The sequence below is a fragment of the Danio rerio genome, chromosome 21 (genome assembly GCF_052040795.2).
Source record: "Danio rerio strain M-AB ecotype USA chromosome 21, GRCz13ab, whole genome shotgun sequence".
Taxonomy (NCBI): Eukaryota; Metazoa; Chordata; class Actinopteri; order Cypriniformes; family Danionidae; genus Danio; species Danio rerio.
In genome coordinates this window covers 24,292,205-24,311,171 of record NC_141041.1, presented here as the reverse complement: position 1 = coordinate 24,311,171, position 18,967 = coordinate 24,292,205, and the positions used below count along the sequence as shown (strand labels likewise).

Here is an 18,967-nt window from a genome sequence, read left to right as displayed (position 1 = left end):
TTTCGTGTTTGTAAATGGATTTAATACGTAATCTTACTGTGAGCCTTTTAGAAGTAAATCTAACTCGTGCTTCAGGTGTTTGACCCATGCGGCACCTCGAGTCTGTAATCCTGCTGCCATGGAGCCGTTTCAACGAGTGAAGATGACAGCAGCACGGTGACGGCATTACAGACACTTAAAGCTATTACTTTAACACGTTTGTGCCCAATAATGGGTTATATTTCTGTATCGTGACCGCGAACGAGTCTTTTTACCGGATCTTTTAAGTGAACCGGTTGAACAAGCTCACCAAAACGAACTAAATCATTTGAAACGATTCGCGTCTACAGTAAGCACTTATCCACAAACTACTTACTTTTTAACAAGCCTAATACCCACCTCTGACCCGAAATAATCCAGTATATACTCTCATTCAGTTATTAGAACAGTAACGTTACACTGAGATCAAATTTGAGAAGCGGTGAACCGATAATAATGTGCAGTGCGCATGCGTGATTCAGTAAACCGAACACAGACAGTACATGTCAGCCTGCTGTGTGACTGAACTAAACTTGAACAACAGCACCGTGGGTAAACCGAGGGCTTAAGTGAGAGGATCTGGTGAAAAACGTAAGTTTATTACATAACAGAAAATAGTAATGGAATTTAAATAAGTGAATCATGCTTCAGTTGGGTTGCAAAACACCTTCAAAACACAGGTTTCAAAAAATGTATGGCTGAGTTTTTATTGCACAATATTTATTCTGTTGATTTTGTATCTTCCACCTAACAAATATCCTTGTTAAGAAAAATCTAAAGCTAATACTGAAACTAGTAATAACTAAACTAAAACTAAGTAATTTCAAAATATACAAACTAATGTAAACTAATAATTGTACCTCTAAATACTAATTAAAACTAACTGAATTTGAAAACACAGTCTAAATGAAATAAAAACTAAAACTTATGAAAAATACAAAACTATTATAACCTTGTTAGGTGGACGGATCAGAAACCTCCTACCCCAACACAGACATCCGTGATGTCCTCTTCTTCGTAAAGTTGGAAAAAATTAGACTGTCTAGAGGTTCATCTAACCAGTTTAAGAAAATTTAGGACCCATTTAATATATCCAAGAACATGTTTTATTGTCTACTACAGAACTACAGACCAAGTCCTTGTTCCAGCAAATTGATTCTTTTTCTAAGTGCAAAGTAGAGTGTATTGTGTGATTGTACAGTTGTAGTTTTTGTTAAGCCACAATAATATTTACCTTTTTATTTGTTGGTATGTTTTTTATTTTATTTTATTTTTTCTCGTGTTTGCTTAAGTTGATACTATCTATACTTTTTGATATATATTTTGTTTTGTCTTTTTTTTACTGTAATTTGCCATTAAAGTCATAGATAATAAAAAATAATAAGAAGAATGTTTTGATATTTTCATGAAATATTCTCACAGAGCAGGAAAGAATTAATTGATATGACATTATTTATATTTGCATACTGTCTGTTTTTATATCACTTTAATTTCCTGAATATAAAAAAAAGATTACAGTGGGGAGCCTGATAAAAATCTGTGTTTTCTCAGTTGCTGTTGTTAAAAATGGCAGGCATGCTGTTATGTTGTGTCTCAGGCATGGAGCGGGACAGTCTGTGACCCTCAGCATCTCACTATGTTGTTTTTGGCGGTTAGAGTCAATTTGTTAATTTGTTAGTGACACTATAGAAATTTCTGTGAATGTTTATTGGGGGTTGTACTTTCTCAGGCTGGGCTATGAGGTTAACCAAGTGACAAAATAAATATGATATAAGCCAAACTGCTCATATCTGTTTCTGTTATCAGTCATTCAGGGTATTTTTCTGTAATAACATGTGGAGAAACTCAGAATATCAAAGAATGAGGCATTCCTTGATATATCAGTAAATCCTAAACATGGCTGAGTTTTAAATAGAAACAAGCTTTTTCACAGAACCAGCTTTTTTCTCTCCATCTTGGGCACTAAATAGGGCGAGTGATGTCATGATGAGATGGAATGCTTTTATCTTAAAGAGGACTGGATCTAGTGGAGCTGCAACACATGGGCTGCAGACACATGCGGGATTGACAAGAGCAGACAGAAAGAAGCTGGGGGGAAAAAAAGATGTTTTTTTTTAACCTTGCAACTATCTACCAAGTTTTTTATTTAGCCATTTTAAGCAAAGAATTTGTGCCATCTATTTTTAAAACTGCTACTAAAGAAAAGTCAAACTAGACAACAGAAATGTGTATTTGTTTATGCTTGTGGTGTTTTTATGTAGTAAAGATTCAGGTTCAAATCCCAGCTAATAGTTTTACATAAATTGTTACATTAAAAGACGTCATATTGCTTTATGAATGTATATTTTACTTAAAATATTGACAATTTTATACGAAGTCACTTTTTTACTGAAATTTTTATTCCTACTGGTTAGTCCACTTTATCAACACATCTAATAATGTTTAAGAATGTACTATAATCCCAATTTAAGTAAATGATTCAGTGACTCACTCATACAGACAACAGCAACTTGTTTTGTTCCAGGATGAATCTGTGTTTTTGAATGAATCAATTGAGCTAACAATTTAGCGACTCAGTAATAAAGACATCAGCCTCGTGCTTCATTCCTGGATGAATCTGTGTTTTTGAATGAATCCGTTGAGCTAATGATTCAACGACTCACTCATAAAGACATCAGCCACTTGCTTCATTCCTGGATGAATCTGTGTTTTTGAATGAATCAGTTGAGTTAATGATTCAATGACTCACTAAAAAAGACATCAGCCACTTGCTTCATTCCTTGATGAATCTGTGTTTTTGAATGAATCAATTGAGCTAATGATTCAATGACCCACTCATAAAGACGTTACCCACTTGGTTCATTCCTGGATATATCTGTGTTTTTGAATTAATCAATTGAGTTAATGATTAAACGACTCAACCATAAATACATCAGCCACTTGCTTTATTCTTGAATTAATCTGTGTTTTTAAATGAATCAATTGAGCTAATGATTCAATGACCCACTCATAAAGAAATCAGCCACTTGCTTCATTCCTAGATGAATCTGTGTTTTTAAATGAATCAATTGAGCTAATAATTCACCGACTCACCCATAAAGACATCAACCACATGCTTCATTTTTGGATGAATCTTTAGCCTCTTGCACACAGTAATACCGGTAAATTCTGACATAATTAATTAGAAATGAGCTCTAAACGGTCACACTTGTATTTGTAAACATAGAAGGGGTCAGGCTTTTGTTGATGGTTTCCCTTTTTATTTAAAGCTTTAGCATTCATGAGGCTTTCTCCCAGAGATATCCAAAGGCAGAAGCGCTAAGCGCAGCTAAATGTTTACACATTTTAATACTTTACAAATTCTGTGGATGGATAGGCATTGTGAACAACTTCGAGGAAAACATATGGAGGAACACTTTTGCATGTCGAGCTATACATAACGTGTGTGTGTGTGTGTGCTGGCGCTCACCGGAGCACTCCTTCACTTCACATGCACACGCGTCAAGCAACTGAAGCAGAGCTTGAAGATAAACAAAATGGTTTATCAGAAGCATTTTATCCATTTTTTTCCTCAGTTGGCATTAAGAAGGAACATAGAAACATTATCTGACTAACATCTAGCAACTAAATGTGTCTGGAAAAAATATTCAAAGGCTTTTATTTTCATAAACAGTGCGGATGTGAATGCGTCTGAATGTTCTGATTGGCTAGAACGTCAGTCCGTGAACGTGAATTAGCAATTTTCACACAGCGCAAAATTCCGGCTAATTACCGGTAATGAATAAGTGAATAGAATAAGTGATATTTCATTTTTACATGAATACATCTATTTATCTGAATGATGAAATACTATTTCACCCAGTTTGACATTTTTTTATTTTTATTTATTTAAATACTGACATTTAAATTGCATTTATTTTTTTTTATCAATTTATTGCATATATCTTTTATCAATACATATTAAAATTTAATTTAAAGCAGTCAACAAAATAGCATGCCTCGACTTTGACCCACATGCAAAATATGTAAACAAATTTAATTTTTTTTTAAATGCACTGAAACTAAACTTTGCTCAAATATAGTTTAAACTGACACAACTCATAATTTGAAGCTCCTGACTTGCTCAAGCTTCCTGTTTTTGACTTTTCTTTTTTAATACTTAAGTTGCCACATAATTGTATAACCAACATCCTGCAGGGTATAAAATGCTTGCAGCTCAGTGTTGGTGGCTTCCCACAGCTCTAAGACTGAACACCATTGACGACAAACACTTGTGAGAGTCTATAGACGTTCCCTCACCCCAAAAATACCACACTATCACTGTCGACAAGGCAGTACTGGCTTCCCTTCACTGATAGTGAGAGCACTAATGGTTATAGATGGACAGAGCACCATGATAACAGCGGCCTGAAGTCATACCCGACAGAGCCCCTGAGACTTACACGGCCCGAAGACCACTTTCTCAAACTGTTTCTTTGGAAATGCGCTCTTTTCATCACTTTGCTCTAATGAGTGTTCATGACTCTAGCGGTTTCCTGTGGTGAAAAACAAGACATTTTCTCAGCCTGCTCTGTGGAATCCACATTACAGGTCTTAAGTGCCTCTGATTACAAATCTTTACTAGTAGACTGAGATGTGAAAGCTGGACCAAATAGATTTTGCAGGTCACACTTTACAATGAGAGAATGTTAGTTAATGTTAGTAACTAACATGATAGTTACTAGTCTAGTTATACTGCTAAAGGCGCAGTATGTAGGTTTGACACCCAGTGGTTAAACAACATGACACCAACAAAGGCTGATTGAAATCCTGTCTTAAATAAAAGCAATGGCACCCAATAGAAGGAATGTTTTCCAAACGAATAGGAGTTTTTGTCCAAACCAACACCTGAAATTTATATTTCAGAAACGGCTTATATTTCTTGTAGCTTAACAACAGGATAAACTGACATTGTTTACATCAGGTACACCTCATGTGCTTTATTCAATGTTAAATGCCAATAATGTGAGTTGAATGCCATTTCACATGACATGCATGGCCATACTACTGAAAGCAGCAGCAGATAGTTCACCTCAGATCTTGAAAATAAAATAAACCATTTAAAATTGAACTTTAGAACTGTGACTCAGTGAAAGCCAACAAATATCAGTTATTCAGCATCTACATTTAATAATGTAAAAGAGATTTAATATGTATTATTAGATTGTAAACCTTTCGTTGGAGTGCAGTAAGTGCACTATTCTGTGATTCTAATGGGCTGTATTTATATTTGTGTCGTGTTGGGTCTGGTGCAAACAGCCCAATTGCTTATTACTGCAAAACTTATCATGTAGCATGTTGTTAGGACAGTGTAATACAATGTACAATGTAATAGGATTGTACGGATTACAACCCACAGTTCAGAACGCACATGACCTGCGAATTAATACCTTTTTTGAAGTTGTAGGTTAATACAACATTTATAACAATTGCAGAGAGATCGCCTCCCGCGTCATTCAAATCATGTGTATGAAAGCATTTTTTTCTTCCCTGTAAAATATATTGATGACGGAAAAAGTTGTGGTGGTGATTTCTTAGGTTAGTATTAGTGTCTTAGTGTTTTCTGTCACAGTTTGTTTAGCCTGTATTAATGCATTCAGTGTAAGCTGCACAATTAATCATTAAAAGACCTGATCTTAATTCAAACACGCAAATGATGAATGATAAATGATAATGATTTGGATATGTTTATTAATCCTTCAAAACGCTGAATTCAAATCTGCATTTGATAGAAAGATTCAGTTTTTAAACTTTTTCAGTTCGTTACAAACAATTAAATAACACAAAAGTACTGGAAGAACAGTTTATAGTTCAGATATAAACACTGATGTTTATGGTAAAGATTAAAATCACTAATGAAACGACGCTGGCGAATGTTGTAGCAATTACATTGTGTAACCAATAGGTGGTGACAAACAACAATCAAAATTATGTCACTGAATATGTTTTCAAAAATGATCCCCTTATAATGAAACATTACATTTTATGTGTGAATTTTTTGAAATATTAATTGAAAATAAATATGATCAAACATGTACAAGATGTTAGATTTCTATATTTAGCATTATCAGCAACAGTAGCAAAGATCATTTTTCATATTGAATATTTTCCTTTTTTTCAGCTGGTTCTTTCTTGATTTAATTTTTATTTTGATCAAAACACAGGTTTTAGGTTCTGTTTGTTAAAACCAGTGGTTTTTGCAGTACTATTTTTGAATAAATGGGAAGCAAATGACATTTTCCCTTTCTTGCTGATCTGAATAATGGTCCAATCTGTGACTCAAAACATGTAGTCAGAGTGTGATCCGAATCTTGGATCCGTTACACCACTACAATGTAACGTGCTCACCTAATGTTTACATTTGTAATGTTTGTTATTTGCTGATTATGAATTACCACCTCATGTCGAACTCTGAATCTGCTTCTCAATTTGGAGTCTGCTACCGTCCACCAGAGGTTGCATTTTCGGTCAGAACACCTACTGTGAGAGCCTTCATGACTGAATGAATCACACCAAGGGAACCCAGGGTACTAAAATATAATTGCCTAAATTGGCATTGGGCAGGTTAAATGACCAAAACAAAGACAGTGTTCCGGCACATAACGCACATTTTCAAAGCAAAATATCTAACTTCATTGTTTTTCAGATAAAACAAGAATGTTCACTTCGAGTGTTTTTTTTTATATATCTGCAAACATATTATGGTATTTTTAAGCTTTAGAAGAGCTTACATACAGCACCTTTAAGTGCACCGAGAAGGATGAATAATGCTGTAATAAATGTATTGCTCGTTGTTTGTTTGTTTGTTTTAATAAACGCATTAAATAATGGTAATTAATGGAGCCTTCTAGTAAAGTGCTGCATTTAATATGAATTGTAAAAATATGGATCAAAGGGATAGTTCACCCAAAAATAAAAATGTACTCCACCATTACTTGTCCTGAAGTGGTTCCAAACCTGTTTGAGTTTCTTAAATTTAAGAGAAGATATTTTGAAGAATATTATGTTTTGATATCCTTAGTAGGGAAAAATTGCTATGGATGTCAAACATTCTTCAAAATATCTTCTTTTCTGTTTAATGGGGAAAATAGAATCAAACAGATTTGTAGCAGAATTAAGGGTGAGTAAATGATGACAGAATTGTAATTTTTGGGTGAACTGTCCTTTTAAAATTACAAGACATCAAAGATTATGTGATAAAAGTCCTAATAAAGAAAGCCCAGCCCCTTATTCTATTTTCTGTTTTACAGTACATCAGGTACATCAACATACTGAAGTAAAGTCTCAGCAACTTCCACTTCCACTGGAGTTTAACTTGAATGTTTGAACTCGATTTTTTACGCTAAAATGACTGAAAAACTATATATTTTTTTACAGTGCATGAATATTTCTTTATTTCAGGAGCATGCTGTTGTAAAAAAGCGCTCTGTTGCTGAACTAGCTGGAAAATTCAGTTGTCCAATAGCCCACATGACAGACGCTGAAGTGGTGAGGTTTCATATTATCTGCGTATGATCACATCCTCTCTGCTTTCACACTTTAGCTTTCTAAAATCTCCCGTTTTCTAAACTTTAGACAAAGACATTTTGCCATGACATGAGATCTTTCTGCTTTTGCTTAGTAATTTTCACATTTTCCTGCTCTCTTTTGTTCTGCAAAAGTCTATATACAGAAGACAGCAATATAGATCATTTCTTAAAGGGATAGCTCACTCAAAAATGTACATTTGCTCTTAATTTATGGATCTTCCTCAGGCCATCCATTTCTAGAGCAATAATGGAGATTAAATGTGAACTGTAACTGTCATCCTTGCTGATTTATAAAATACAAGTCAATGACTATTTTAAACCCTGAGTCTAGAGAAAGAAAATACTAAACATATTAATAAAAATAAGTGGGTTGTGGTGTCAGATTTCCCTTAGCATCTTTTCAGGGTGGCCGCAGGTCAAAACAAAAACAAAAGAAACCGTTAAAGAAAATGAATGATAATACCTCCAACAGTCTACAGAAAAATACAGGAAGCTTACCTCATCACTAAATATAAAAGTCAAACCACTTGTCAAAATAAATATGCAGGCCACCTAAACACACTCAAGTGTAAAAGTAGTTTCAAATATGCACACATTCACAGTCTCAGTGTTGACAAATAGACAAAGTTTGGTCGGCTGGAGTAGCAAAATCCAAAAGCTGCAACCGTCACAGCAGAAATGAGCTACGCTAACACTACCAGCATGATGAAGTTCCTTCTAATAGCCACGCCTTGTTCAACATCCAATAGAAAATAGGATCACATTACCAGGGAGCCTGACACACGTGAACAACTTAAACTGACACCAAAAATATTTGTCAAAAAACATTTTTGTAAAGTGAAAACAATAAAAAAAAATCACAATAAATGGAAAAACTCAAATGAAAGGAAACTAACAGCAGTTACTGAAAAACTATGAGTGAAATAAAATAATAATCATCACTTTTAGAATGAATAAGTAAACATTATGTTGTAAATCTAACAGAGAGTAAAATCTGACCTGCGCTGTTAATGAACAGTTTTTGTATTTTGGTGTTTATGGTGTTTATTTACGGTTGTGAATTGCATTATGGGACCTTCATCTCTGCTCTGTTGACTTTTGATGTTGAAATTTCAAATTTATGGTTTAACAAAGTGACTTTTATTGACATTTTAACAGTTTGAAATAATAATTAATAGAGAAATAAGTCTGCAAAATAACAGAAAATGTGTATATTTTTACAGTGTGGCTCTTTAAAGAAACACTTGTAGATGCGCTTTAACAGACAAACACATCAGTCAAGCACATTACTATATACAAAAAAATTGACACTTTCAAATTTGAGTTTGAAACAGACAAAATATACAATTACTTTAATTACTTTTTGTATGAAAATTCAAAGGGTTTTCCTAAAAATGATACCATACTTTTGCATTTACACCTCTGCATGTGTATTTGGGAAGCTTTTGAATTTGGGTAGACAAACACCAGGCTGAAAGCCCAAAATAGCACTTGACTTTAAGAGGTTAAAATATTTTTGGCTCATTTTAAGTGTTTATTAATGAATTATCTTCATTTTTTTTTAAATTTGACTCAAATTAAAGGTTTTTGGTGATTTTATGTAGTATTGAATCATGCAATTAAATTCCTCATTAAGTAAATAAATTACTGTTCAGAAACAGTTCAGACTTAGAAAAGTCATTTAAATACAACATTCATGATGATATTAGTAATTAAATACTTTTATAAAGAGCCAACACATCAGTCTGCGTAACTGAACATTATTTACAACATTATTACACTTAATTTATGGCAGATCTATTCCTTTAAGCCAAGAATGTAAAAGTGTACACACTTTTATGTCACTTGATGATACCTGCTGTGTTAAGATGCAAAGTAGGAAATTTAAAAGGAAAGGTGAACTTCCCCTTTGTACTATTTCGAGTCTCATTCTTTGGAACGTTTACAGAGTTTTTTCCTTATGAATGTGTGGCTCTTAATTGCTAAGATTTTACTAAAAAGACTGTCTGTGTAAACACTCATGTAGAGTTTGTCAAAGTGTCAATCTATCATGTAGGAAACAGACACCGAAGGCATGCATTCTCAAGCACAGATATTAATAAGATGAATGTTACGCAAGGCAGTTCTGCTATGCTGCATGACTTTGCAGGTGATGTGTGTGTGTGTTTTTTGTCATTTTACTGCTAGCTTCCTGCTTTCTTCTCTCCCTTTGTAAGTCCCTGTCACTCATTCTTCAGCATTTCCTCATTCCATAAATATATGCAAGTCTGTCAAAAAACTACTTGTTCACGGTATGATTCTTAAACATTTTATAATTCATCGTTGTTACTTTTTAGTCTTATGTAAAATATGATCATTTGTTTTACTTTTTAAATATGGTTTAGTATGAAACAGTTTACTTTCTTATGTCTTTAGATTTAAATGGTTAGTTCTGCCAAAAATGAAAAATTACTCACTCATTTTTAATCACCCTGAGTGTTAAGGCAAAATAAGATAATTTGAAGAAAGCTGAAAACCTGTAACTGCTGTCTTCCATAGCAGGAAAAACAAATAAGAGTCAATGGTTACAGGTTATCATCTTTCTTCAAAATATCTTCTTGTGTGTTTCAGAAACTGTTAAAAGTGTGAAACATTTCCAATTTTGGGTGGACTATTCCTTTAAGTATTAATTATTATTTGATTTAAATATGTTTCCCAGTGTTGGGTTGCAGCTGGAAGGGCATCCGCTGCGTAAAACATGTGCTGGATAAGTTGGCGGTTCATTCCACTGTGGTGAGCCCTGACTAAACTAAAAAGAAAATGAATGAATGTTTTAAATATTTAGTTTTCTATATAAGTGTGTTTATTGTATTTATTTATATAAGTTATATGAAATATGAGTTATAAGTTTCATAATAAGTATAATGAAATATAAGTTTCATTATGAAATATGTATAAAACAGTGTGTGAATTTCTTTACTTTTTTTTTTACACCATTAGTAATTGAGTGGTGTGCCCCTATGGTGTTAAGTATTCTGCTGGTACTCATCCATGTTTCAGCATGTGGATCTGAGCTGTTGTTTTGTTGCAGAATAAGCCTGTGAGGAGGAGACCCCCGCGCTCACTGCCACTGTCCACTAATAATGATGCAGCTCAAGCCCACGAAGAGGTGAAACCAATAGAAAGCATTTTTATAAATCAAAAGTTTATAATATTAGCTCAAATCTAAATCTTAAGCTGACTTTCAAAGCTTTACTCAGCTGTCCAGAAGATGGCAGCACAAATATGGGGTTTTCTTATTATTACGGATTTTTGTGTTTATGCATTTGTTCAGAAAGGAGCTGAAACAGTGTCGACCAGGAAGAACCGAAACTCTGCCCTCATTGAGAAGCTGCAGGTTTGTTGTTCACAGCTTTTCCTGGTTTGAACAGCAGTGTTTCCCTCTAGTGGACAGAGTGTTGTATTACTTTTGTATCTAAATAAATTTAGCTCAATATTTTATTTGCTTTACACTTTATTTAAATGTTAAGGTAATGTTTAGGTAACGTTTAATTAATAATAAATAAATATTTTTATATAATTAATTTAACAAAAATATGCATTTTATTAAAAAAAACATTTTCTAGTGTTTAATATATATTTTTATTTTTTAAATGTATTTAAAAAATAAATTTTGACATAAAATATTTTGTTTACATAAATTTTAAGTACTGTGCATTTTTATTTAACAACGTATTCATTAAAACTATAAATTCATTAAGATATGCAGTAATTTTGTCGTTTTAGGTACTGTTTTTGTGAAGTCATTTTTTGTTTTTCTCCCAGGCCAATCTTACTCTTTCTCCAACGGGACCGCCAGTCTTCCCAAAGAGCCCTGGGATAAAGTTAGTTGTTCCGTGCTTCTCCCCTGGGTCTCCAAGCAGCCCATCTAGTCCTCCAGTGGCCGGGACCCCCAAAGAAGAGGAAACAGCGGCCAGCTTCGAGAGTCCCGCCGACGGCTCTGTCCTAAAGAGCATCAACAAGGTCTGAACTTTCACTGCATTACACAAGTCTGTCAGTTACACTGCTGATCAGAAGGTTTTAGAATTGTGATCTTTTTTTAAATATTTATTTAAGAGATATTTACATTAACTGAAAAACTTTTGTGAATTATCAATAATAGACATTTTATTATGTTTTATAAGGTTTATTTGTGTGTATATGCAGTACAAGTCAGAATTATTAGCCCACCTTTTACATTTTTTTTTCTTTTTTAAATATTTCCCAAATGATGTTTATCAGAGCAAGAAAATTTTCACAGTATGTCTGATAATATTTTTTCTTCTTGAGAAAGTCTTATTTGTTTTATTTCAGCTAGAATAAAAGCAGTTTTTTAATAATAATAATTTTTTTAAAAACATTTTAAGGTCAATATTATTAGCCCCTATAAGCTATATTTTTTCTCAATATTCTACAGAACAAACTAATACATTTAGAAATGTGTTGAAAAAGTCTTCTTTCCGTTAAACAGAAATAGGGGAAAAAATAAACAGGGGGGCTAATAATTCTGCCTTCAACTGTATTTAAGTGGTTTTTTTTGTTGTTGTTGTTGATGTTTTTACAAGGCACTTTTATATGTAAATATATTTACATTTATTTTATGTTTAAATAGTTTTGTAAAGTTTATTAACCTTTTTATTGAATAAAAATGTTTATTATTATTATTTTTATAGTTCTGTTTTTTAAGGTATATGCACCTATTTACTGTTTTCTTTTCACATTTCATCTAAAAAAGAATTAGGCATGTTATTGGATAACAGTGATTTGTTTTTTAGACAATCAGAAAGATCTGTTTTTTTTAAGGGGGCTAATAATATTGTGCCTTTTTTCAATGAATTTTTTTTTTTTTCAGCCAAACTAAAAGAATTAAGAGTTTACCCAGGAGAAAAATATTTTTAGGAAATACTATAAAAAAGTCCTTGTGCTGTGTAATTTTGACTTAAACAGCATATATCAAAGTCAAAAGTCAAAATGGTTAGCCCTCCTGTGAATTTTTTTATTCTTTTTATATTCTAATTGTATTATATACTTGTGGACCTTCACATCGATGAATTTGCTCATATGTTTTTGGACTTTCAGCAGTGAAATTTAAACCACACTAAATTGAAATAAACTTAACTGAACTTCAACTCTATAAAACTGGACTGACACAGTTTTGAGTATTAAAATATGTGTTTTCAATGTGCTCAGGGTAGAGCTCGACTCTCCATCAAGCGGCGTCCACCATCTCGCAGACACAGAAAGTCCAGCGCAGATGAAGCCGGAGACGAGATGGATAAAACAGCCTTATCTGCCCTGGAAAACACCACTCCAAACGGACATGAAGGAGACGTGTTTGTGGAGCAGATGCCTGATGCAGAAACGCTAAAGTCCTCTAAAGAACAGACTGAAGAGGAAACTAAACCAGAGCCAGAGAAAGCAGAAACAGGGGACACAGAGGAGCCAAAAGCAAAGGCAAAGGACACAAAGGAGCTTATGACTGCAGAAGAGAAAGAAGAGAAGATTGAACCTGAAGAAAAAGAAGAGAAAAGTGAAGCTGAAGCACAGTCCATCGACAGTACAGAAGAAACACGTGAAGAGCCGATAACACAATCACCGACAGAGCCCGAGTCTAAGCCTGACTCAACACAGGAGAAAGAAGAGGAGCACAAAGAGGAAGAAGACGGAAACCATTAGAGAGAAGTAAGTCCAGTGCTGCTTCACAATCCGCCTGCTTATACTACGTCCTAAAATAATGCACTTATTTGTGAAGAAAAAGTACATACTATTGAGTGTGTAACAAGAGAACGCAAGATTTGCAACATACTACTTCCTTATTGACTGTAGTAGGTAGTAATAGTAATATCTTTCGATGGTAGTACATTTATATTTAAATTCCTGCCATAATGAAGAAGCAACAGCAGGTTAATCTGAAACATGTCTTTATACAAGTCCTTATTGATGTTCCAGATGACAGAAAACATTGTGTAGTCAAACATCTTTACCAAAGCCTCTTCACTTAATGGTCAGTCTTGCGTGTCCGCCATGTTTGTTGTTTGTTAACAGGTTATACCTGCGTTTGTAGTACTAATCCAATCACAAGCACTGTGGTCTATATTAGCCAATAGATTCCATACAGATCTGAAATTCCCAGGTAGCTTTGGAGTATTCGTTTTAACATACAAATCGTACAAGCATACATTTGAATGCAGTTTCTAGATAAAACTATGTAGAACACAGTCGTATCACCCTGCAGCCCAAGACCGGTTACTCACTGAAGCTAAGCAGGGCTGAGCCGGGTAGTACCTGGATACTGGAGAGACCACCTCATGAATGTGAAGCACTTTGGGTGTATGTCCAGTGTGTTGTTTCTCGTCTGCCATTTTCAGCGTGTGAGTCAAAGCGATGTCACTAAAGGAACACCCATGCTCTATTTTTAGATGCAACACAAGATCTGCATTCACCACATGATCGCTGTAATCGGATTTGTTGTTTGTAACTTAAGGTAGGCTTGCAAACATGTGTACTTTTTATTGCGTCTATCTTAAAGGGCCATGAAACCCCCTCGTTTCAGCAGGGTGTTTTCACACCTCTACTTTGGAAAAAGTCAGAAAAGTGGGCGTGTCCAGCTCTGTTTAGGGGGGAGTGTCGGAGGAACTGAAGTGGGATGGTGTGGGAGTGTCTATTTGTGCACGCGCGAGTTTCAGAGTCAAAATACACACCCACAGCGGACAATGTGACTGTTTACATGGACATCTGTAGTCGAATTATTTGCCAAATTATTAAAAGTTGGACTTTAACTGCAGTTTGGCTCTTTCATTCAGGGAATTCATTCATGCCTCTCGCGACAAACGAGATATTTGATTCAAGGAACTGCTGCAAGCGTGTATTTTTCATGCAATGTTTGATACCGCACGGCGAATGAGAGAGAAAAAAACTCCGCATTTCCCGGAAACTTAGATGCACACGGCAGGTAGCATCAGAAAGCCGCGTGTGTTATTCCGGTCACAAAATGCGGTGCTAACATTTCTGCACTCAGTGCAATAGTAACTTAATTCGATACGAACAAACTGAATAAACAAAGAGCACTGGTCGCTCACTTACCAAATCTGTAGAGACAGGACAATCACCAGCAACTAGAGCCGCGTCTTTATGGAGAGAATACTACAAGCGAATTCAGATTTCAGCGTTTGCAGATGAGAACAGCTCTCAGGTAAACAATAATCCTCAGACACGTAAGTTATTGTTGTCGAGCGTCGCGTACACTGTTAATCCACACGTGAGACTGAGCTCTCACAGAGAGAAAATGAAAACGAAACTTAACGGCAGCAAACTATAAAAGCAACACTTCACGCTTGTTTTGCCAACACAACGTGGCGTCTTTGTGGCGTAAACACGGTGACACTAATGAATATTAATGAAGTTCCACAATAGTGCGCGCTGATTGGTTTGAACCAAGCCTTACTCATGCATTAATGTATCACACTGTAAGACGTAATAAGACTCACTCAGGCACAGACGCCCAGTCTGCATGCTGGAATACACGCTATTATCTCATGACCGTGACGCAGCTTCAAAAATTCGTTTCAAACAGGAAGTACGAATTTGCTTGAAATAACGCAAAAACAACCAATTTACACTTTTTAGTGAAATATAGGTGTCCTAATAGTGTTTTTAGCAGTGTGGGACACATATACGACTGTCAACAGCTCAAAAAATGTGTTTTGGTGTTTCGTGACCCTTTAAACTTTAGCCGTTTGCATATTTCGCGGTTACAGAAGCTCCCTGTGATCTTAACCAGGTGCAGCTGGAGAGTGCCAACGCATTGCCTCACGTGCATGTCTCTTTATTGGAAATAAAATAACGAACTTGCCTGCAGGTCGCACACCAGAATCGCCGCTACACAGCGCCATGCAGTTTAGAATTCTAAACATAGGTTTCTATCAGGGTACACACAACGGCGCTTCAAGTTGGCGGCTGTCTGCGGCGCCCAGCCACGATTCTGGACACTTCATATTTCTGCTGCGCCACCGAGCGCCATCTGAATAGTTCCATTTTAAATAAGATCCGAATGTGCATGTCTGGTGTGCCGTGTCGCAGCACTGAGTGGCGCATCCGGTGCCTCAGTCAAAGTTAATTCAGTGTGCGGGGTTATTAGTCTCGGTGTACAAGCTCGGAACTTTAAACTAGCACAAAGTTGGCTGTAAAACTATACAAAGACACAAATTATTTTGTAGCCTCTGCTTAGTCTGTGTCCGAGTCGTACATGTACTGCTGAAAGTAAAAACCACTACAGTGAAACTGTAGAGCAAAACAGACGGCAAAATGGGAAAATGTAAGTTTGCGTAGTCCTGGTTGAAGAAAGACGAGTTTAAACAGTGGCTGACCTGTTTATTAAGTTTAAAGTTTTATACTGATTAGAACTTGAAGTGGGGATGAGGTCTTAAATATTCTGGGAAGATCTTTAAAAAAGTCTTAAAAATGTATTGAAATTACCTTTAGGATTCCTGCATATACCCTGTTGTACAGTCTTGTACTTGATATGCAGAGTGCTCAGGTTTAATTCCAGTAAATCACTGTTCCACAAAAGAGATGTAAAAAAAAAAGTATCTTTCGTTAGCTTTTAAAAACACTATTGGTTGAGTTTAGGGCAGCGGTGTCCAAACTCGGTCATGGAGGACAGTGTCCTGCATAGTTTAGCTCTTAAGTCCTTCAACACACCTGCCTGGAAGTTTTAGTATACCTAGAAAGAGCTTGATTAGCTGTGTTTAATTGGAGTTGGAACTAAAATATGCAGGACACCGGCCCTCCAGGACTGGGTTTGGGCATTCCTGCTGTAGGGAATGGTTTGGATCAGTGGTTTACTAGGTGATCTGTACGACAGCCCTGTCTTCTCATGAACGTGTAGAAGAGTGAAATATCTAAAATGTCCAACAAAATATCCTCTAACTTGTTTGAAAATGTAACATATTTTAGATCCATAAAACTGTATACAGCACCCTCTAGTGGATTTGTCATGTGAAATGTGCATCGAAAAGTTTGTGTTTTTTGTTTTGCAAACATGTAGGCAGAGGAATGTATTTCTAATGAGCCTGAGCTGTGTATTTAGCATCTTAATTCAGTGATTCATGCATTTCATTCAAAATGGCTGATTCATTCAAGAAACTAAAGGGGATTCCCTATGAATGGATCAATGAATCATTGGCTCAGGTGATTTGTTCAATATACAGATTCATTTAGGAAATGAAGTGCTAAGCTCCGGATTTGTTTGGAAACATTTTTTGCTGTAAAAACATTCACTATTTGTCTAAAATGCTCAATCTTAACTTCTGATGACAAACACACATACAAAGATATTTTTGCTTTCAAACTCTATGGACCCTGTACTCTGTTAAAGCTTAGAATCTGTAGAAAAATCGTAAATGCGATGAGAAAAAAAAACAGGCATGTCACATCACAAGCTGTTTTTCATTCATTTCGATTTTAGCATTGGTTTATCCAATCACTTGATCTGTTGAGTCACATGATCTTATTTAAGATTTGATGTGCATCTTGTGCAATCTCCCAATTATGCACTGCTGTATTATCAGTGCTTAAAGTAGCAGTGAGTTAGTATTTGATTTTATCTCATCGTTTGTATTTTGCAGGAGTTTGAAATGTCTAAAGAGAAAGAAAGGTCAAATCATCTTCCTGGCTCTGAAGAACTCCTCTACACTCAACCAAAGCAAAGACGTCAGGAGAAAATTATAATATATGTGAAGAACTTGCTAACAGACTTCAAGTGTGCATCAAACATTTGTGTAAGTTACATGTGCAAGTAAAACCTGCAGGTGCATATGATAGTACTCTCCCTTCTGTACAGCTCCATGAAGATACTGGTAAGATCTCTGCTCTGAGCCGCTTGGGTGCATTTACACATTTGTTTGGTTTGAGATATACTTTTGTATATAGTTATTAGTCTCCATTAAAGAACATATTTTTTATTCCGTTTGTGTTTTTGTTCTGTCATGGCTGTATTCCTATCTAAAATGTGATTAGATAAACTTTGATACAAGCAGCAAATAAAATATGGTTTTAAAAAATGTGTTCTGTCCAAGATTTGATAAATATTCCACTATTTTCCCCTCATGAGTGCTTCATCATCTGCTCTATAGACAGATGTTTTATTGTTGTTGTTTGGTGAAATATGCACTGACAGCTAGTTATATGATTATATACACTCACTAACCACTGTCCAAAGGGCCTGTGCAGGATAAATTTTATGAAGAGCAAGGGGAGGGGGGGGACGTTGTTGTCGCGCGCGTTCTGATCAGCGGTGTTGTCGCGCGCGTACTTTAAAGTGGGGTGGGGGGGGGGGGGGTATGGGGGAGCGCGCGTACTCAAGAGCGGTGTTGTCGCGCGCCTTCATTTTGGAAGGGCACTTTCTATCCAAGACTAAAAAGGGCATGTGCACTGCACAGGTTGAGCCCTATGTGTGCACGTACCTGCTTACTAGTACCGAGAATCCTTCGTGGCATAGATTCAACAAGGCACTGGAAATATTTCTCAGAGATTTTTATAAGGTGCCGTGTAGGATTTAAATCAAACTTTGCTTATCAACACATACATAAAACAGGTGTATATACACCTATAATTAGACAGGGGTTTTTTTAGACGGCCAATCAAAACCAAATGTATTATGCCAATTTGTTATAACCCTTAGAGCAAAAAGCAAATCTGGAATTCCTGTCGACTCATTTCAAGAAGTTCACATCAATAATTCCACTCATCATGCAGTTTTAGTCTAATTTTTAACCGACCATTCACACATCAATGAACTCATTGTGAACTCTTTAAATGTTGCTTAATGTCTCTTATAAAATCTCTTAATAGGAACATTGCCAGATTTTCAGAGTTCAGATCAGCTCTGGATTTGTGTGACCTCTTGGAAGTTCTAGTGAAGAACAGATTATCATTTAAGTAGATCTCTCTATCACTCTCTTACAGCATTTTATTTTATTATTTGCTCTAAATGCTTCTACAGACTTGTATACTTATTTACAGAGTAGCACAAAATCACAGATCATGCTGCTTTTTAGGGCCTGAAAGCATTCATTGTTCTCCACTAATGACGATAAGATTAATTAATGATTAGAATTAGATATTGAAGGTCAAGAGAGGAAGGATTACAGTGGATGTTTCCTAATCTGGCTGCTACTGAAATACTGCCAGATTCCTGTGTTTGTCTTCTTGTGATGGCTAAAACTGTCGCAGCAAAGTCCCGCATCAAACATGTATTATTACCCTACTGAGCGGGGGTGGCTTTTTAGTGTAGTCCAAATTCTTAGTATGTAAAAGGTTTCAGCATGGGTTGTGTGTTTATGCAAGTGAGACAAGCGTCTTGC

The 18,967-nt window shown here is 35.5% G+C and overlaps 1 protein-coding gene and 1 long non-coding RNA gene across 3 annotated transcripts in view; one reads left to right on the top strand and one right to left on the bottom strand.

Annotated features, from left to right (window-relative positions):
• dub (duboraya) overlaps window positions 1-17,667 on the top strand; it is a 33,643-nt gene extending 15,976 nt beyond the window's left edge. The window contains 6 exon segments of one of the 2 annotated variants that reach the window (NM_001045422.1): window positions 7,459-7,545; window positions 10,657-10,734; window positions 10,900-10,962; window positions 11,391-11,588; window positions 12,795-13,286; window positions 17,231-17,665. In NM_001045422.1, coding sequence (NP_001038887.1) covers window positions 7,459-7,545; window positions 10,657-10,734; window positions 10,900-10,962; window positions 11,391-11,588; window positions 12,795-13,280 — 912 coding nt within the window. In that variant the 3' untranslated portion in view covers window positions 13,281-13,286; window positions 17,231-17,665. 2 annotated transcript variants of the gene reach the window in all.
• On the bottom strand, window positions 1,199-8,004 carry LOC147831917 (uncharacterized). The gene is made up of 3 exons (XR_015520326.1): window positions 4,033-8,004; window positions 3,045-3,844; window positions 1,199-2,785 (listed from the first exon to the last, which is right to left on the bottom strand). It is a non-coding gene; the product is annotated as an uncharacterized LOC147831917 (long non-coding RNA).
• Window positions 17,668-18,967: the final 1,300 nt, after the last annotated feature.